Below are 21863 nucleotides of genomic sequence, written 5' to 3' on the forward strand. Positions count from 1 at the left end.
ATGAGGTTGAATAAATTTTTCAAACATCTGAGAATGTTTTCTGTGCCACCAAGGCACTGGAGAAAGATCAGATCAGTGCATGCTGCCAAGCACAGCAAAATGTCATAGTGAATATGAAACATCAAACCAGAAAAACTGCAGTCACAAAAGAATGACAGACTATTCCAAGAGGGTACAGTGCCTCTGTGAGATACTTCTGCAACTGAGGTATCAATATCCACATTTCCATAGGAGTCTAATCAAGGGAGCAAAGAAAAAAAACCAGAACAACCAACTAACCAACCAACCAACCAACCAACCAAAAAAACCAAACATTTGTTCTAAGATCAGAGTGAAAAATGTGGGTGGATAATTTCAAGTAAATAGAGATATTTCTTTAAGAAAAATTGGTACATATATAAGAAAAATTAACTCTCCTTCTAAGCTACCCTTTCATTTAAAGCATTGCAGATGTTATAACCAGTAAAACATCTGAGGCCTGGATTGTCTTTCAGTGCAGCCAGCTTTGTCAGCCTGCTCAGTTTAAGATCTGACCCTTATACACTTTGGCTAAAAAGTGCTGTCATTTACACAGGTGAATATACTCTGACGCAAGTCTCTGGATTTACACAGGTGTGGCAGCAGAATTTGGCAGGATTTTACTCATTTTAAACAATAAAAAAACCAAAATCAGATCCACTTTTGCAGTGGGTTACGGCTGTACCAATCCATTAATGGCATCAATCCATTATATGCTGATGGTACAGCTCCAGAGCTTGTTAATGAAACTAAGAATTTTTCATGCTGTGTCCAGCTAGAGACTCAAACTGAACTGAACACTGCTACAGTTAAAATCCTCAGGTTTCATTAAGGAAATATTCATTTATTGTTTGGTACTTTTGTCAAGTTTGTATTAAATTTTGAAAGGAATCTTAACACAGTCCAGATTTGGAACCTGTCACTCTTCTCATTGATTCACCCATATACAGTGTCCCATTAGTACAGCATTTTCATGTAATAAATGAAACCATCGTTTTTTAAATCAGAAAATTTGTTTGTGAAGACCCACAACACTGGCAGGACACCTGAGAAGCAGGTCTTGTATCTTGGAACATTTTTTACAAACTGCCAGCCAGATGTGCAATGCAGGAGCAAACATCCAGCTTTTAAGTGTTTTACACATTATTATCAGCTGGTTTTGGCCAACTTTAGATTATTTGTATGACTTAGAAGGAAACAGGAGAAAGAAAAGGCACAGTTTATTTGAAGTAGGCTCTGCTCATATCAAGTTCCCTTCACCTGAATGGAGTGACACAAATATCAGCCCAACAGGCTTGGTGTGGAACTTAGACCATAATGAAGGGGGAATCAGGCTCAGGACAACTTAATACTAAATTTTGGTACATGTACAATAAAATTTTAGCTGTATTTGATGTTTCCACTAAATCAGAGTGCAGCTTGGAAACGGTGAGGGGAGGTGGGAGTCTGAATAAACACATCTGGCAAAAAAGAAAGATAATTCAGGTCCGAAGGGTCATTCCCTTCAGTTCAAGTGCAGTGGATTGCCCTTCCCGGATCCAACAGTAGAGGCGTGGGAAGCTTTCAGATGTCACAGGGTTGTAGATAACATTTGAACATATGATTAGCTTTCGTGAGCTGTCTTTAGAAACCTTACATTTTTCCCCCACACACCTTAGCCAGAGATCCTTCCCTTGAGGTTTCGGGACACTTAAAATGTTGCTTTGCCAAAAATCAAGGATGTGGAGAAGGTTTTCCTGTGTGATGTCATGTTGCTGCCCTTTATAAGCCTCTGCAGAGAAGAAGGGATCCTGTCTGAGGATTCACACTCCAGGCACGAGGGGAGGTGAGGAGCAGACGCTGACCCACCATGGAGCGGCGAGCCATTCCCCAGGGCATTCCCTGCAGCTCCCTGCTCCTGCTACTCTGCAGCCTGAAGGCTTCCCTTGCCTTTCCCAACTCCTCTCCACTGCTGAGTCCCAGCTGGGGCAATGGAGACCATCTGATGCACCTCTACACCGACACCGAGAGGAGCAGCTTCCACCTCCAAATTAACGCTGATGGCTACATCGACGGCGCTCCTCACCAAACCATCTACAGTAAGTGGCTTCCTACGGACCTCCATGGGAGCAAGGGAGGGACAATGAGATTTTTTACTTCCTCACCACCTATAGAAAATCCCCTCTTCTCATTAGGCAGGCAGGCAGAGAAGCACAGCCATGGGATGAAAAATACACATCATCATAATTCTCCTTTTGTTTAAGAAATAAAATCACTTCAAAGAAATCTAGTGGATAGGGAATTTCATTCCTTGCCTAGGACAACTAAAGTCCTATGGTTCCTGTAATACCCTGCAAGGAAAAACCACCTGAATTATCCTTCACTTCATGATTTTACCCCCAGTTTCTGGAGGAAGCTCCTATTAGAGGTTGGTAATTAAATCCCCCAAATAGCTGCTTCCCACTGATGGTGCTACCAAAGGAACTGCGCTGAGGGAACTCGCCAAAGCAGTGCTGGAAAACTGATGGTATCCATAAAATCTGTATTTTGGGATGGAGGGCTGAGAACTACTAAAAATTAAGTTTCACTGTGCACAGAACATGGGCATGCAAAAATCAGTTTAAAAGGGGGAAACTATGGAAGACCAGACTGGAGGAAAAGAAGTGTTGAGCCTTTGGGGTTCATGAGAAGAAACTATACCCTAGTATCACTGAAAGGTTCTCAAATTGTGTCTTCAGAGTTTATTTAATGATATATTTTATTATTCTATTTCAACACAGAATAGTTTCTTCTTCTTCCTTTGCTAAATACTTGGCCCAAACTCTTTAGTTAGTAGACAAATGTGGGAAGGGTTTAAGACTTAGAGTTCTTTTATAGCATTTGAAAAATACTTCTCTCTTAGCATTCAAATCACAAGCTATGCATCATAAAATCAGGTTGTTGTTATTATTATTACTATTATTACTATATCTATTTTATACACTCAGTTAAAAATCTAAGCCTAGGTAATGAAGGTTTTACATAAGTAAATAAGGATGGCTTTTAAAGTTATAATTTAATTAATGATGAAAAAGGATCACATTCTGCTATTTTTTTTAATGCAACACTCAGAAATGCTGACAGTGTCTTGTTATTCTTCCTACATATTAAAAGATTTTATGAAACTCATTTTAGGTATGTTGGTCAACAACCAGTGTGGGATTTTAGAGAACAACAGACAGCAAAATACCACATTTTCCCATATATGCTATGAAACAAGCATAGCAGGATTGGAATAGTGGAGCAGGAAAGATGGAAATCAGACAACAGAAGGGATATTGAGATGGAGGGTGACCGATTTGCTGCCACCAGACAATGGGAAGTGCCAAGCTCTGCACCAGGGTGGCATGGCCTGGGTGGCACACATCTCCTGGGTGGGACAAGGCAACAGGCACTGAGTCAGATGCAAGGAGCAGATCAAGCAAAGTTGCTATTCCCACTTTACCTGGTACCAGTGACATTGCTCTTGGAGCACTACAGCAACCACAGGTCATGTTGGATGAGTAGAAGTTGATGAGCAGGAGATGGGTTTTCACAGGGTTTTCAGGGGGGTCTGATCATGATCTGTTGTGGTTTTAGTCCAGCAAAAAGGATCTTAAGGGCAATGTCATGACAGAATCACAGACTGGTTGAGGTTGGAAGGCACCACAGGGGGTCACCTGGTCCTACCTCCCTGCTCCAGCAAAGGCATCCCAGAACACAGGGCACAGGATTGTGTCCAGATGGTTCTGGAATATCCCCAGTGAGGAGACTCCACACCCTCTCTGGACAATCTGTTCAGAGCTCAGTCACTGCACAGGACAGAAGTTCTGCCTCCTGTCCCAGTGGAACTTCCACCTGAGTATCAGTTCCTGCCCATTCTACTGGTGCCACTGCTGGGCACCACTGAAAAAATACCACGGGGCAGTCACAAAGACGAGTGGGACAAATTCCCCTGGATGTGGGCAGTGGCAGAACTGAGGGCAATGTCCTCAGATCACAATTTGGGACTTCAGAGGGAAAAAAAAGTTGTCTTTGGGAGGTTAGTGCCACATTGGAACAGGGCACACAGAGAGGTGACCTCCATCCTGGGAGTTTCCCAAAGCCACAGCGAACCTGATTTAGGGTGGGCAACAGTCCCAGGTCATGTGGGAGGTTAGTCTGAACTCCCAGAGGTCACTTCCAGCCAGAGCATCTGTAAATGCATTGTTGAAATGGATTTGATGTTTTTGTTGTTCTGAACAGGTGCCCTAATGATCAGGTCTGAGGGTGCTGGCTCAGTAATAATCACAGGTGTGAAGAGTGGACGCTACCTGTGCATGGACATGAAAGGAAACATATTTGGCTCGGTGAGTGACCTCTCCTAAGCCTTGAGGCTGAATGGCCAGTGCATTCTGCTGCTATGGTGCCCATTTCCCCAGCCAGGGCAAGCCTGGGTAGCTGCAGGTGGAGGGGGAAGTGTTAGAGAAGATCTGACACTTAGTCAAACTTTGCTCTCTCCTTTGATTGTATTGACTTGTAGAGCTGACAAAAATAATCTGAAATCCTACCTGGGTAAATGAGGACCAAAAAAAAATCCAAAAAACAAAACCACAAAACCAACCAAGCAAACAAACAAAAAACCACCATCACCAACAACAAAACCCCTACTTTTCCATATTACAGAAATTAGATTTAGCGAGGGACCAATATGTAGCACAGAGCCATGAGTGGGGACCCTCTGGAAGAAAACAGGGTTTATCATTAAAATTCCTTTGCTGAAAGCATGGACATGCAACTCTGATCTGCATTTGGGTCAGACAGACCTGGGAGATTAGAAAAACACCTGCTGCAAGCTCTCACCCTTCTTTCCCTCTTTAACCAGCGTTTGCAATTTACCAGACTCTTCTGCTCACAAGTGTCCTATTTTTTCCCCTCAGCATTACTTCAGCCAAGAGGACTGCGTGTTCAACCACAGGACACTGGAAAATGGGTACGATGTGTACCAATCCCCCAAACACCACTTCTTGGTGAGCTTGGGCAGAGTTAAACAAACCTTCTCCCCTGGTATGAATCTACCACCATACTCCCAGTTTTTGTCCAGGAAGAATGAGATCCCTCTGTTCCGATTCAACACCCCTGAGCCCCACAGACACACCAGGAGCGCAGATGTCGATCCCGTAGATCCTCACCAGATCCTGGTCCCGCAGAGGAAGACCCCGGTGTTTGGCTCCCTGCAGCAGCAGCCAGCAGACTTTCCCCACATGCCCAGGGAGCCCGTGAGGATCAACCAGAACGATGTGGTGAACCCCGATGATCCCCACGCTATGATGGAGGCCAGGAGGTACCCCAGCCCCCGCTTCTACATCACGAGATAACCGCGGCCCCCGTGCTCGCCAGGGAAAGACAGGGGCAAAAGGAACCGTCTGTCACACCCAGCCTCAATGCCAAAGTAGCTCTTAGAAACCTGGGAGACATTGGGAAAAGTTCCTTAGCTTCAAATCTTGCTTTGTCAGTAAACTGCTGTCTGTAAGTACAAGTCAGATTTTTCCAGCTCGGGCTCTACTGGAAAGAAGATCCATTTTTGAAAACAATAACACAAACCAAACCTTTTGGGGTCTGAATCACCTTAAGTTTGCATCAATGATGAAAACAAACGAAAAAAGGAATCCCTTGTATGAAATGGGAAACTGATGTTATGTTACTGATGTAGAGACCTGGAGAATCCAAGATTCCAGCAGAGACAGGGAATCTCTTACTAGCACCATCCTGTCCAAGCACAGCAGACAAACTGCCAGGTGGTGTGTTATTTTATTATTTAAAAATTATCATGTCATGTATCCAGTATCTGAAGGGGCTACAAGGAGGCTGGAGAGGGGCTCTTCATCAGAAACTGCAGAGACAGGACAAGGGAGAAGGGCTTCCCACTGATAGGAGTAGATTTAGATCGGATATCAGGAAAAAATTATTCCCTGTGAGGGTGGTGAGGCCTCAGCACAGATTGTCCAGAGCAGCTGTGGCTGCCTCATCCCTGGAAGTGTCCAAGACCAGGTCGGATGGGGCTCTGAGCAACCTGGGATAGTGGCAGATGTCCCTGCCCATGGCAGGGGGCGTGGAGTGGATGAGCCTTAAGGTCCCTTCCAACCTGTGATTCTTTGTTTTTTGCTTTTAAGTTGAAGCTTCATTCTGTCTTCATCCATACAGCATCAAAAAAAAGCACTCTGCTGTTATAGGAGAAGCAAACATGGAAAACTGGAGGAACTGACAGGACAACAGGACAGGATTAAAGCATCCTAAAGAGCAATTTCTGACACTGAATCTAAGCTGAGGTTTTGAAAAAAAGAGGAGAGTGTCACTCTGTCTCAGGTGGTTCTCTATCACAGTTCTACATTTACTAAAATCTAGAATCCCAATATGGAAATAAAGATCATTAGTTTTGCATATTTTCAACTCGGAGAGAAGTACCAGGATTAATAATAATCAGTAGTGTGTTAAACAGGACAGTTTGTTTTGCATAATACTGAACTCTACAGGGGAAAAATAAAAAAAACTTATGTTTTATAAGAATCAAAGGAATAATATTTAGACTATAATGAAGACTCTCATCTAATGAGTGAAAATTAGGTTTCTATTTAGAAAAGAAATGTCCAGTTAGCATCCATGTTTGTATTCAGTTCTGAGCAGCATCAGATGCTTTAAACTTGTAGGAGCAAAATTACTAATAATCAGGAGATCTCTAAGAGTGACAAAACCTTTTCCCTAGTTTGCTTTATGCTTTGGGTAAGTTCACTTTGAAAAAGCTATTCTTGATGAACTCTGCAGAAATCAGGTACAAGGCACTGATGAGCAGCACAAAATTCAGTGCAGCAGAGATTTGAGGGTTTGATTTTGCAGGGATTTTTTGCACATCAAAACACAGATGCTTCTGCTCTGTTTACTTAGAGTATTTATCAGCCTGACAACAATTTGAAGTGATACACTGCACCTCAGTGTGCTCATAGCAACATACCAACATACAAAAAAATAGGCTGGATGCTGTTCTTTTTTTCTTTCTCATGAAGTAGTTCCCTGAAGCCACTGGAGTTACATCAGTGAAACAAAATCAAAATAAGAACCCCCTGTGCTTCTTGATTTCATTTAATTTTTTCTGGATTTAGCACAGCAGCAGGACTGCTGACAGCTTTTAAAATAATCTCTTTCCCCCCCCCCCATATTTGTATATATACACAATATCTTTTTATCTACCACATCCAACTCATTATGTTGGAAAAGTCATAGGTCCCTGATTCTGCTCTTAGTTTTCCTAGATGGAGAGATTCTTAGGAGCACAGGATAAGCCAAATGATCAGGATTAGTCCAAGAGTTCCATCTCCTGGAATTTGTTTTTCTAAAGTTATTGTGGTTTTTAATTAATTTCTGAAGGAAAAGAATGATTCTAAGGAATTAAGGTAATTGCAGGCAGGCAGACAGTTGTGCTTTTTCTTGCTTATTCAAGATACAGTAAGACTTTTTAACTTGCTGACTATATAGTGGAAAGGTGTGATTTTATTTATGTTCTACTTTGATCTTTTCACTTGATTCCTACACAATTATTCTTGGCTTTTGCTCCTTGAGAGCTCTGGACTTCAAGTATACCAGCAAAGTTTGCATTTTGCATTGATTGTTGGAAGCTCCTCTCTAGGACTGAGGCAACTGCCCTACAACAACTGGAACCATTAAATTTTGATGGGAAATATTGGTGGGGTTAAATCTATAGGCCATCTCTAAATTCCTACACTAGAACAGAGTAAGAAGGTTTGCTCACTCTATCAGTAGCCAGGGGGTAAGTAAGCTAAGACTGAATACAGAGTGGATTTTCATCAAAAACAACCGTATTTGTAACTATAGGCAACTGTATCAAAACTTAAAAGAATTTATTCTTCAATGGAGATGCTGGCAATCACCAGCTAGTAAGAAAGCATTACTTATTTATGTCACAGTATTTATTTATTTATTTGAGTGGGTCTTAAATCCTGCAGAATATTTATAAGTATTTATAATAATGTATTATAGAGACTATTTACTTTTTAAAAAGTACCAATAAACTTTTCCATTATCTCCAAATGGTGGATTCTGTATTGTCTGTTCAAGCTCCCCCTTCCAGAAGTACTGGAGTGAACAAATAAATGGTAGCAGCAGTGTCTGAAAATTTTTGTGTGCTGCTGTCCCCTGTGACTTCCAGCCTCACAGGTTTCGGCTTCCTAAGTGTTTCATGCACCCCAAATATAAAAGTTCTGTGAAAGATGATGAGAAAAACAGTGTCTTAGTAGGTCTAGACTGACCATGAAGGGATTTTAACCTCTAAAGGGAAATGTCTCATACAAGCAGTGGGAAACCACAGATCTGTCAGTTCAGTCCTGCTGGAAATTATTTGTGATCCTGGCTCAAAGATCTTGGGATAAAAGATACTTGGTAAATTAAAAGCCTCTGCAGAGAGGGCTCCAAGCAGGGCCCAGGCTCTGCTCCAGGGGCCCAGCAATGGCACCAGAGGAACGGGCAGGGACTGAACCCAGGAGGTTCCACCTGGATAGGAGGCAGAACTTCTGTCCTGTGCAGTGACTGAGCACTGAACAGATTGTCCAGAGAGGGTGTGGAGTCTCCTCACTGGGGATATTCCAGAACCATCTGGACACAATCCTGTGCCCTGTGCTCTAGGATGCCTTTGCTGGAGCAGGGAGGTGGCATCACGTGAGCCACTGTCAGGGTCCAGCCTGACCCATTCTGTGAAGACTCAAGCAGTTTTAAGATTGGAAGTTCATAATTTCCTCCTCTGCATGCTATTCTGCCCCACATAGTTATTGATGATGCCTTCTCACTAATATTTCACATTCCTGTATTTTTATTCAAAGTCATTACAAAAAAAAATTGCCCCTAAGGGCCCTGAATAGCAGCTTTACTCCAGCTCAGTGCTTGACCTTGGCCATTACTACTTCTATGCCCACTAATTCCTTTCATACCTTCTTCACCATGTTTTTTTCTCCTGAGCAACATTTATCTTACCAGCTGAGCTGATGGTTTCCATTGTGGCATTAAGTATTCAATTAAGATTCACCTAGATCATATTTAATTTTTCCCCTGCCTATATACATTAGTTACTCCATCAAAGAACTACCCATTTAGTCGAGTGTGAACTACTTATGGTAAAAACTCATTTAATTAGATTGCAGGTTACATTTACCTCTCTTGTCTGTAATTACTTTCTCCTTCAGAATTTGTTGCATTAACCATTATTTAAATTTCTTTGGAGAAGTAGAATTAAGTTGTGTGATTCCTGGGACTGTCCCATGTAGGACCAGGAGCTGGACTTAGTGATTCTTGTGGGTGCCTTCCAACACAGGATATTTCACAATTCTAAAACTAATTTTGTGATTCCAGCCCTCTGAAATCAAACCTCCTTTTTTCACCTCAGCTTTTAAATACATTAAATTCACTTTTCAATGGCCAGCTGTTCCAAAACACATTCAGGACTTATTACAGTCAAGTGCACTGTACCAGCCTGCTCCCATTCAGCTATGGCTGGATAATCCAACTGGGCATCAAAAGGAAAGAGTTCTGCCTGAAGCATTCCTTTGGTGGTCAACACCAGCCTGCTCAAGATTCCTGGGTTTTATCCCAGTATTCTCCTGTGCCTCATGCCCTGTGCCCTCGGAGCCCTCCTGCCAGGCTCAGGCACTCAGGTAAGTAATGCACTGCCACACGGGGTCCCTGCACCTCGGGAACCCCAGAGCTGTTTGCAGGTGACAGCAGAGCTGTCACATGAGACCCTCCTGAATGGCACTGGAGTCACAACACACACACAGATGCCCCACAGTAGCTCTGTCATATCCATGGATACCAGAGAAGCAGCTCACAAATCACTGTGCAGTTCATTTGTGCCATGCAGCTGCCATTTGCCTGGGACTACCAAGATCTAAAAACCTCCAGCTTATGGCCAAAGCCCCCAAAAGCAGGACACATCTGGGGAAAATATGACATCTTTTAAGTCTAGGCATGTGGTTGTGGATCTGAGGCAGCCAAAAGCTTGGATATAGAATGCATCTATTTAAATTATGTTCTAAATTTTTTAAAAATAGGAAAAAACCTCCTCCTTTTGCAAAGGCAGGGCTATGTCTGCACAACAGTCTTCAACAGAGAACTGTGGGAATACAGAAAGTATCTTTGCTTTAGAGGAATGAAACTGTGGTACTACCAGAGCCCTCTGCCTGATAGCTGCTCGAGGAGAGGCAGACCTGTGAGGAGATGGAGCCAGCATTCATTGCCACTACTGAATAGTCCCTCAAATATTTGTATTCTGTTACTATTCCTAACAGACCCATCTATTGCTGCAGCTCTCCTTTCCCATGATCCCAATAAACTGTACAGATTTACCACAGACACACACAAGAGTCACTTGGCCAAAAAAAGATTTAGTCTCAGTGTAGATGTAAGAGTACTATACACAAAGAAAACAGCTTTTAGAATTAGCTTCAGAAGCTTCCAAAATGAGTGACTTTTTAATGCAGAGGGAACCTGACATGTGACATAACAAAGGAGAAATAACAAATGAAACTATTTTAGGGCAGGCTATAAGCCGCCTAGGCGGGCATCCTGTCTCCAGCAAAGTCAACAGCAGATACTGAGGGAAAAAGCACATCTGGGCAACTGTAGGACATTTTTGATTGCTTGTACTCCCTTGGCCACTGGCAGATGTGTTTGCAGCATTTTAGTGTGTTTTACAAAATCTGAATTGGGAGATTCTGATGCATTTTCACTGAAAAATGTGACTTGATTGAGACAGGAGCTATTCAGAAAACATGAATGGTTTTACCCATTGGTATTTTTCCTTGTTAGGCACCACAGTACCATCTACTTGCCCTGTGTGAGACTTACAAGAGGAAAGAATTTGGTAACAGTAAGTTAAAGAAAACAATCACACAGGTTCCTTAGGCTGGATTTAAATTTTAATGACCTATAAATACAAAAAAAGAAGGTAAAGCATATTATAGAGGAAGAGTCAAAAATCCCTCTGGGAATAGTGCGACCCAAGCAGTGGCAAAGCACTTAACAAAGCAGATGTTCTACTAAGTTATGGCATCATCAACAAGAACAAAATATTAATTACCTGCTCGAGAGCAGGCAAGAAAGATAAAGAAACCTTTTAAAGTGAGAAGCACCCCAATCACTAGTGGTTTTTGAAATATTTGATGAAATGACAGACTTAGGGAGAAAAATGTGTCACATCTCTCCTCATCCTCTCGCATTTTCAACTCCATTAAGAACAGATGAATGGTTCCAAGAAGAATTGATGGAATGACTGGCAAAATTCAGGATGTGGCAGTTCCAGGGGAGTTTCAGCAGTTTAAAGCAGTGGCAGGAGAATTCCCTGCTATGTAAGTGGCACACCTGAAACAAACTGGCACTACCAGGGACAGGCAAATTCAGAATGAACTCCTGCCCCATTCTCCTACCATTAACTCTGCTAGAAGTCATAATTCAAGCTTTTCTATCTTCATTGGCTGTGACCATCAATTTAGTACTGAGGAGCCTTCCAGGAAGATGCATTTCACAAAGAGCTTGAGGAGTCCATGCAAAAGTCATATTCCTATTTTAGCTTCCTGTGAAGACTTATTTCCTTCAGTATATTGAGAAGGAATTATTTTATTACTGAAAAAGAGCTATGAAAACTTTTAAACAACATCAGCCCCAAGAGTCTTTTTCACAGTAAAAAGCCAGGAAGGAAAAAAAGTTATGTGATCTGAGCAAAACTTCACAGGGCAATATTAAGAAAGATTTTTACCTCAAAAGAAATACAGATGAAATAGGAGTTCTATTCAAGAGCCTTTAATTTTTTTTAACAGGCCAAAAATATGCAAATGAAGAAAAAATACGTGAATCTTATAAATAACATAAACCAGATAAGCTCACACTGTAACACCACAAACATCCCAGTGGGGAAAGAATGCAGTATTAACACAGTCACCAAACAATCAGACTTGCCTCATTCTAGGCAAAAATATTCATAGAATCAAGTGCATGACTGCAGCTGACAGAAGGATTCCAGTCAAGTACAACACACCCCAGAGAGAAAGTCCCTTTTCCAGAAAAGAGACCATTACTATGTGCACACAAGGTTCCTCATCCTGCTCACAGCTAAAAATAAATACTCTGTGTTTGTGTACAGTGCTCTTCAACAGAGATCTCGACAACCTGAAAAATTTCTTAGGAAATACTCCTGGCGAGGTAGGTTTATCATCATTCCCACATTACAAATGGAAAGGAGACTTGCCCAGAGTCTCACAGATATTCAGTGTCAGAGTGACATCCCTTGGCTCTGCACCAAACCTGTCCCACTGGGCAATGCTCCTTCCTAGGTTCTACTATTGCATTCAAAGATATATTTTAAGACAACTTGTATGTTTCATATTACAATATAGCATTTTGTAATAAAACAAGAATACAGTATAGCTCAGCTTTGAGGTACCACTCCTCTCCTCTCCCCAACCCTTTCACTTGGAGGTAACCAAAATAATTATGGAGTAATGCAAAGGAGTTGTTTGAAATATGTGCTGTAGGAGCAGATATGCAAGTGACTGCAAGTATTATGCTTCTGAGAACAGAGAATATTTGTTTTATTTTGCTACTGCCAACTTATACTGGGCACTAGGACCATGCAAATTATGGTTTTTAAGATGGCAAGCAGTTGCATGCCTCCCTTTTTGCAGTTTAGTGTCAGCAATTCCAGTCAATCCCAGTAATTACTACAGATGCTTTTCCCAAGTTTAGCAAAATTGTGATCTAATCCCACTTTCCCCCCACAGAGACTCTTAAAACACTTTTGAAGCTACACATTCAGCTCCCACATCCACTAAGTGAGAGTCTTGGTTAAGACAGACACACGTGATATTGGGCTTCAACAAATTCCCGTTTTCAAGTTTTATAATGAAATGACTGATTCCAGTATTGGGACTGACAGAAGACAGCTGGGACTTGGTTAAATTTGCTGGTAAGGTACAGTTGAGATCTGAAACCATATAGCCAATCCAGTTCCTCATGTAGGCTCCATGACTCACCACCAAAATATTGGCATCTAATACCGTGGAAGATCCGCTGCCCACAGAGCTCAGCTCCGCCTCACTGCAGTGGCTTGTCCAAGGGAAAACAAACTGTTCTCCAGATGTTCCTGAGCTCCTGCCTGGGGCACCAGGCTTGCCATGCTCCTTCTGCTCCAACTCAACAGCCAGCTGGCAGAGGAATTCAAAAAAATCCCTTGCACGCTCTCTCACCTGCAGGGAACGGCCGGAAGGGAAAGAGATTGTTGTGAAGCAAGCACAGATTTGGCCTTTCAGAAATCTGACACAAAACTGCTTCAGGTAAAAGACAAAGATTTCTCACAGACAAGGCTCAGAAGCCAATGTAAGTTACTGACTGCTGTGCAAACTCTTCTGCCCTCCAGAGAACAATTACTATCATCCTCCTGTGAGCCAGACCTTCACGAGGAGTTAGTTTCAAAATCAATATTTTAGTTATAAAGAGATTCCCCACTTGGAAGCCACTGTTATCAGACCAAGCAGTAAAGTAAATACATAAATAAATAAATACCATACTTCATCCAGTGTTTCTCCTCCAGAAGGTGTGAATGAAGGACATTGCTCTCCAGCATCCTTTGCCATAGCCTTGAGGTCAGCCAAAGGCCTTCCTTCTGCAACACCGTATTTCTGTAAGGGAAAAACGGGTTTGGCAAGTTGTGTCAGGTCTCCTGTACCCCTTCCAGAGGCTGCAAACAGCTCTTCCCTTTGGTGAAGCATCAGCTTTGTTTTCTTGGATTCCCAAGGCATAGCTACCTTTTACATTTTATCCCAATTTTGGGTGAGGAAATATCTTTATAGGTACCCTTTTAAACAGCAGATATATAGATATAGATATAGATATAGATATAGATATAGATACAGATAGATGCTCAGAATACAAATACACTAAGAGCAGCATCTCATTTAAAGCATGGACATTCAAAACACGACCCTCAGCCTGATCTTTGTGTGGAGATTTTTTATTCCACTGACACTCATCCCCAGTGTACAAAATTCAAGTTTCTTTGTGACTGAGGTCACAGTGCAAACGCTTCTGTACAAAGCCCTTCACATAAGGATAAAGTCCCTTTTCCTTTTGCTTGCAAGAAGGCTAGAGGGAATTATTTTTCATATGTTAGAAAACAGCATCTTCTCTAAAGACCTGTGAATTCTTCACAACAGAGGATGGATCCATCTTTAATTCAGAATTTTTGAAAAAGACATTAAAAAAAGGAAACAAAATCACACAAGTTCCCTCGCAATTAGAAGTAAATAATAAGGCTTTGCTGATTTCAAGTGAAGAACTGGAATTTCTGAGAGAAAAAAAGATTCAAACAGGAAATGCTACAATCATGTGCTGCTCCTTAAACACTAAAGCTTACCTTATTTAAACATCATTAAAACATCATATTTACAACATTCATCACTTAATTTTGGCTCTGCTTCACCCTGCTGCAAACAATTTATTGTCCCTGATGTGAACTGTTCAGTTTCCAGTGATTAAAAACACATCACATAGTGCTCTCCACTGCTAAATCTACCATTCAATAAGCCAAGATACCCATAAGCAGGAAGCTACATTTTCAAATTGTTCAATATTTGATAATAAATTCTTTTGGCACTTACTCTCTCTCGCAGTCTTGCATCGTACTTGATTTCCAAATCTTTGCAAAACCTGTTTTTCCCTAGAATGGCAGCAGCAGTCTAAAAAGTGAATATACAGTCACATCAACTGGACAGAACATAGACACGCCACCTTACACCACCAGAGCCAAGGTGAATCCCATCAGCAGCATCCAACAACCCAAATCAACAAAACAGAAAAGTTTTTCAGCTACCAGTCTGGCAGAATTTGATAGATGGCCCAGGCCAGCCCATAAAAATAGAAAAGCTGCAATCTTCTGGCAGTTCCTTCCCAGTTCAAAGTCCAGAACAGCTGAAGAAACAGCACCCATGAGAGGTGGCCAGCAGGGTTTACTGGGATAAGAGCCACATCCTCTCTTGAATAGAACACAGAGCAATCATGTCCACACATTCTTTACATGGACTACATGGGCCAGACTCACAGCTGTGTTCCCCAGAATTACACAGTTAATCCAACTGAAAAAACATCTCACACTGTCTGGCTGCCACAGCCAATCCTTAGGGCTGGAAGGGACCTCTGGAGATCAACCTGCCCAGGCAGGGTCACCTGGAGCAGGTGACACAGGAGCATGTCCAGGTGGGTTTGGAATGTCTCCAGAGAGGGAGACTCCAGGCCCTCCCTGGGCAGGTTGTTCCAGGCTCTGCCACCCTCAATGTACAAAAATCCTTCCTCATGTTGGAAGGTGGAACATTTTGTGGTTTGGTTTGTGTCCATTGCTCCTCATCCTGCCACTGGGCACCACTGGAAAGAGCCTGGCACCACCCTCTGACACTCCCTGGAGATATTTCTACACATTAATGAGATCCCCTCTCAGTCTTCTCCACACTAACCAGGCCCAGCTCCCTCAGTCTCCCCTCATAAGAGAGATGCTCCAGACCCCTCATTATCTCTGTGGCCTCCACTGGGTCCTCTCCTTGTCTTTCTAGGGAACCAGAGGACAGCTGCTCCTGGTTCTTACATTCACCCAAATGTGACAGTTTGAGCTGTGCAAACATCCACACCCAATCAATCTGACATTTAAAGAACTCATTTTGAAAATGCTCCTTGGATTCTGGCACAAATAAGCAGCCTTGTTGTACTACTGGCACATTTAACATATTGCTTAGGACAAATTTGGTCTTGGAACTTTAACTTTCTGTCATAGAATAAGGTAGGAATAAAGACAGGGTTGAATCCACTTCCTTGTGTATATGCATAGCCCAGTTATTTGTATGATGGAATTTCCTCTTTTGCAACAGAACTTGTACATTTCTCCCATATTCGAGCTGTGAAGTGACAGTGTAGTAACAGGCCCTTCATAGAACTGCAGCTGCCAAGAAAGTTGCACATGCACCACTTGGAAAATTCAGCTTTACACATCTTTGGGACAGCTTTCCCAACATCTGGACAACTTGTCAAACAAATGGCAAAACCCATTTCCTGTATGCAAAGAAAAAATTCAGGTCTGTCACATTAGGAGAGTGCCAGTCTGAAAGTGCTCTTCATGGAAAAGGCTGTCTCTGACACAAGAAAAAATATTCCAAAGCAATTCCCATAAGGCAGGCACACAGCACAGACAGCTTTATGAAAGTTAGAAAGCACTATTAATGTTTTAAAATATCATCACTGCCATTCACACACATAAAGGAAGTGACTCAGGCAGCTATTCTGCATATTTAAAATATCCAACTAGTGCACTCTTCCATCCTTGTCTCTTGCTTTCTGCTTATGTTGTGCTGCTACAGCAGTTTCTGGAATCATGCTGCAAAACTAATGAGCAATGTCGATGGTGTATGTTTTGAGGAAAAAAAAAAGGAGATTTATATTACATTTGGTTGATCTGGTTTACAACACAGCTTCATAGGCTTCTAGCAGGACAACACAGCAAAAACCAGGCAAACAAGAATGGCTTAGGAGTTTCAACCTCCTACATTGTCTCTTGAAAACACAGAATCAGTACCAGAAGAGAGAATTAAAGATAGGGCCTCCACAGGAGACATGACTTTCCTAGAACAGCCAACCTCTAACTTTAAAAGTTTTGGTTCCCTAACTTTGAGTATTTCATAATTCTGCACACAAGGTCACACGTAATCCCAAGTAGTAACTTTTCCTCTTTATTTAATCTGTATTGTATATTTACTGCATCAAGGCAAGAGGTGTGAGATGCCTGACAAAATCCAACATCTCTGCCCATTTAATGATCCTTGTATTGATTTCACAGAAAACTCGACCTTGCCTGCATTGGTCTGCATTCCTCAAAAGAACACAGCATGCAGCCACAGTGCCCAGGACAGCACAACAATGTCACAGCCAATGTGGTTTTCTTTTTAGAGAAAAACTCATTTCTGTCTGTGATGATGGGGACCTCGAGGTTCCCATTACTCCTTTAGCAAGAACAATGCCCACATAAAATAACACCAAATCATGGAACCATGGACTGGTTTGGGTTTGAAGGGACCTTAGAGATCAACCACTTCCAACCCCTTGCCACAGGCAGGAACACCTTCCACTATCCCAGGCTGCTCAGAGCCCCATCCAACCTGGCCTTGGACACTTCCAGGGATCCAGGGGCAACTTTTGGCTCTGTCACTACATTATTTTTGCATCACCAACAGCAAATAAATGCCAGATTTGGGAGCCAGCTCTTGCCTCAAGAAGCACTTACCTGCTTTGCTCGAAGGAGGTCACTTGAAAAGACATGGGTAAACTTCACATTACTGAGAAATAAACCAGCAGCATCTGCTTGCCTGAAACCAGTTGCAGAGAGTGGCTCATCCACTCCTTGACCTACAAAATAAAAACCCCACAACATTAAAGCATGCAAATTTTAGACCATTTAGCAGCTGACCAGACATGTCAGCAATAAAGAAACTACCCAGTCATGACAAAATCTTTCTTCTTTATCAAAGAAAATTATTAGGAAAAGTCACTGCTTTTCTGGTCTTCCCTAAACTCAGTCTCACATATTTAATGATAAAAAGTAGTAAATCCTAGGAAGACAGAAGGATCATTATCAATGATAATTATGTTAATCTATACCTTTGACAAATTTAAACATAAAACAGAGACCTACATTTAATAAATGTGACCATTTTTAGAAGGGTCACTAGTTCCTGAAAGAGGTATCTCACAGCTGAAACTCCATAAACAGATTTGTTAAATGTAAATAAGAAAGACAACAATACTGCTGAGAGAATGAGATGCAAACACAATCCGTTGTCCTCTCTTCCTCTCCACCTCACACACTGACAGTAATGCTCACACAAGCTGGAGCAAACCCAGCTGCAAAGCAGCAAACCTCCCAAAAATTCTTTCCAGCCAGGAAGTCTGGAAACTGGTCACAGAGCTCCAGAATAGTGTTGAGAGAAGCAGCACTTTGGAAATCCAGCCTGAGTTGGACAGGTGTGCTCCTCTCACAGCTCAGAGCATGCAGAACCCAGGATTGTGGCAGAGGGACAAACATGTAACAGATTGTTACATCCACACCTTTCACCCATTCTAGTTCTGCAGGAAGCCAGAGCAGAGAGAGTGAAATTCCCATCAGATTCAGAACAAAGAAAACAAAGTACTTTCACCCAGAAAATGCACAATCCAACAGCAAAAACCAGGACACCAGAAGTCCAGAACCTGAGTTCTGAGCACCTCATCTGTAATTCAGACATGTGCGACGTGTGACCCCAGTGCGCTGGTAAAGGCTTACACATCTCAATTCAGAAGAGGCTTGCTCAAAAACAGAAGTTATGTTCTCTCCACACTGGAGAGGAGCCCTCTACACATCATTTGACCCAAGGAGCTAAGAAATCAAAAGACATTTTCAAGATTTTTAAGCAATTAAAGCAGGGGAATATTCTTTACTCATTTAATTATGAGCACAAATCTATGTTGCAAGAACTGTAAATGGCAATGCTGGAGGGAGGAAAATCTGGAAGTACAATTTTCCTTCACAACACTGAAGAAAGCTCATTTATTCAGAGTACAACCCCAGCCGTGATTTTCCTACTGCAGATATGCAGGCAGCTCAGTATGTTCAGTTCTGGGTGTACAAGCCAGCAGTCACAAAAGTGAAATCTAGTTTTAAATGTGTCTAATCAAGAGTACCTTCCTAGAAAGACCTAGGATTGAATAATTCAAACATTTAAACAACCTTTACTTTTCATTCTTCCTTGCCCTACTGCAGGTTTTTACAGCAAGTAACAGATTCCCTCCTTGAGGCAACAGCCCCCTTCACATCAGGGTCTTTATCCATCCTTCTGCAGCTCCTTTTCCCAGAAGCCCTTTTCCCAAACTTCCTATTACTGGGATTTAACACAGCGCTATGGAGTCCTTAGTAAAAGGTGCTGCTACCATTTTATTTGATTACATGCAACATAATTTTTTCCCTGTGTAGAAAAAGGAACTCTTCTAACACTCCTGTTAAAACACAATGTGCATCAGCATCTTTTGATATTCTGTGGAGGGTGACTTAAAATCTTCTGTGCTGTCATGAAAGCCATGTCCTGGCTAACACATAAAGTCTCTAAAGGTTTACAGTATTATTGCTTAACGACATCTGAGCAGTTGATGACAGGATTTCACCACGATTTTCCATCTCTAACTAACTAACAAAATAACTCTTACTAACCTTGCAGTATCTTGTCTTTGTTGTATCTTGTTTCTCCACTGAAAGAGATTGTAAACAACAACAAAAAAATTAACTTGTCATAATTTAAGCAGATTTTCAAAAACACCAACAAGAGACAGCAGCACCTGAATGTAAAATAATGAGACACAATGCAGCACAAACCCTTTTCAAAACAATGCACACAAAGATTTTATAACAATAAAAAAACCATTTTCAAATCAATTCCAATCATGCTTCTAGCTTTTAATGAGACAAAGCCATCTGGAAAAAAGTAAGAGAAGTGGTTTCTTAAATTCATCATAAATGCAGCACAATTTATCTGTAACAACTACACCTCCATGCTCGAGAGAACAAAGCTGCAGGAAGACTCTGGAGCCTTTTTTTGGCAAGCATGTGTTGCAGCTGGTTCTCTGAACTTTACAGGAAAGCAGTTCCAGAGATTATCAAGGGTAGCAGGAGAGCTGCACACCTGGAAGAAAAAGAGCCTAGGAAGTCAGAGCAGAAGAAATCATAGACTCATGGAGTGAACTGGGTTGGAAAAGACATTAAAGATCACCCAGTGCCAACCCCCTGCCATGGGCAGGGACACCTGCCACTATCCCAGCTTGCTCAGAGCCCCAGCCAGGCTGATCTTGAACACTTCCAGGGATGGGGCAGCCACAGCTTCTCTGGACACCCTGTGCCAGGGCCTCAGCACCCTCACAGGGAACTTTTTGTACCTGACAGCCAATCTAAGCCTCCCCTCTGTCAGTGTGAAGCCATTCCCCCTTGAGCTGTCACTCCAGGCCCCTTGTCACGTGTCTCTCTCCATCTTTGAGGTCACCCCAAAGCCTCCTCTTCTCCAGGCTAACCAGTCGCAATTCCCTCAGCCTTTCCTCCTAGCGGAGCTGCTCCATCCCTCTGATCCCCTTGGTGTCCCTGCTCTGGCCTGGCTCCACCAGCTCCCTGTCCTTCCTGTGCTGGCCCCAGGGCTGGATGCAGCCCTGCAGGGGGGGTCGCAGCAGAGCGGGGCAGAGGGGCAGAATCCCCCCTGCCCTGCTGCCTCTGGGGCTTATAGTAAAGGAGAAAAAAAGCTTAGCCTTCCTACAAATTAAAGAGTTTTCTCCAGACAGCTGCAGAAAGCTGGAGCTATTTCGTTCAGTCAGCTACAAACCTCTGTCATCAGAGTGGGAGAAAAAAGTCACCTTAGGAATTCCACCCAAGGCACAACCACTTTAACGTTTCACGGGAAAAAGGTTCACACCACCCTTGCCCCGCCTGAGAGCTTTTGCTCAGCTCCCCCCTCCCGCTGTCCGTGACCGAGGAGGGGACGCGGCCGCCGGGGCACGGCCAGCGCCGGGGATGCGCGGGCGGTACTCACTGCCGCACGACCGTCAGCCCGAACCGAACCATGGCGCACGGCAGCTCAGGTGAGCGCAGGTGAGCGCAGACGTATGCCCAGGTGTGCGCGCAGGTGAGCACAGATGTGCCCAGATGTGCACACGTCGAGCGCAGGTGAGCGTACGTCCCACCGCCCGCACTGCGGCGCCGCGCGCCGCGCCGTGACGTCATGACCCCGCCTCGCGTCCCGCTCTGACGTCACCGGAGGCGGCTCCCGGCAGAAAAGGAGGATCCGGGAAAGGTTTATGGCTCCCCGATGGTAGAGGACGGCTGGCCCTGCTCCCACGCCACAAGCGACAGGACGAGAGGGAGCGGCCTCACGGGAGGCTCGGGCTGGGCATCGGTAAGAAATTCTTCTCCCAGGGGGTTAAGCAGCATCAGACAGGCTGCAGGGCAGCGGTGCAGTCACCGGCCCCGGGGACATTTGAGCGCTCCGAGGATGCGGCGCCTGCGGACATGGTTCAGTGGTGGGCGTGGCAGTGTGAGGTTTACACCTGGGCTGCTGCACCCTAAATGGTTCCGCATTCTCACTCTGCAGTTGCAGTCAGGAGGCTTTCACCTTTAAACTCTGGGTTTCGGAGCGTCTCATGACGCTGGCGTTAAGGAAACTTCCTGGTCTAAGCATCCCGGAGCCGCTTTGAGTGACACTCGCAGCGCCTGAGTTGGGACTGAAGCCCCTTCCCAGCTGCATCCTCCGCACTCACAGTCGGACCGGGTTTCCCTTACCAGACTCTCAGATGTCCAGTTCTGTAACCTCCTTCAGTCGCGGTGCAGTTACTAAATTACAAAACAACAGCACGAGCTGGTGGCCTTCCAGGCGGGATGCAGCACAAGGGAACCCTGTGCTTTTACAGCATCACAGATTAAGGGTAGGAAAGTCAGGGTCTTCATCTCCTGCCGTGTCTCTTGAGTGTCCATCCCCTGCCCGGTGCCACAGGGCACTGTGCTGGGCGAAGGGCTGGCAATTGCCAGCCTCTTGTTTCAGCTGGGCTGCTCCAGAGCTCAGCCTGCAGCTGCACCCCGAGCTCCCTGCACTGAGTGTGTTCCTCCACACCGGGACCAGGAGACGGACCCAGTTTGCCCCTTTGCAGAACACAGGATGCTTGGTGACGTTCAGTCTGGTTACATCAGCTCATTTAACACTGATTGGCAGCAGCCC

The 21863-nt window shown here is 43.5% G+C and overlaps 2 protein-coding genes across 2 annotated transcripts; one reads left to right on the forward strand and one right to left on the reverse strand.

The window, feature by feature from the left end:
- Positions 1–1867: 1867 nt before the first annotated feature.
- Positions 1868–5372, forward strand: FGF23 (fibroblast growth factor 23; the record flags this gene model as incomplete). Its single annotated transcript, XM_084205463.1, has 3 exons — positions 1868–2096; positions 4261–4364; positions 4935–5372. 3 exons carry the CDS (start codon positions 1868–1870, stop codon positions 5370–5372), a joined length of 771 nt encoding a protein of 256 aa, XP_084061589.1.
- Positions 5373–11006: 5634 nt separating this feature from the next.
- Positions 11007–20836, reverse strand: TIGAR (TP53 induced glycolysis regulatory phosphatase). The gene is made up of 6 exons (XM_084205808.1): positions 20685–20836; positions 19325–19362; positions 17369–17490; positions 14706–14783; positions 13617–13727; positions 11007–13295 (listed from the first exon to the last, which is right to left on the reverse strand). Exons 1-6 carry the CDS (start codon positions 20714–20716, stop codon positions 12837–12839), a joined length of 840 nt encoding a protein of 279 aa, XP_084061934.1. The 5' UTR covers positions 20717–20836; the 3' UTR covers positions 11007–12836.
- Between the last annotated feature and the right edge of the window lie 1027 nt (positions 20837–21863).

The sequence above is a fragment of the Fringilla coelebs genome (genome assembly GCF_963513975.1).
Source record: "Fringilla coelebs genome assembly, chromosome: 5".
Taxonomy (NCBI): domain Eukaryota; kingdom Metazoa; phylum Chordata; class Aves; order Passeriformes; family Fringillidae; genus Fringilla; species Fringilla coelebs.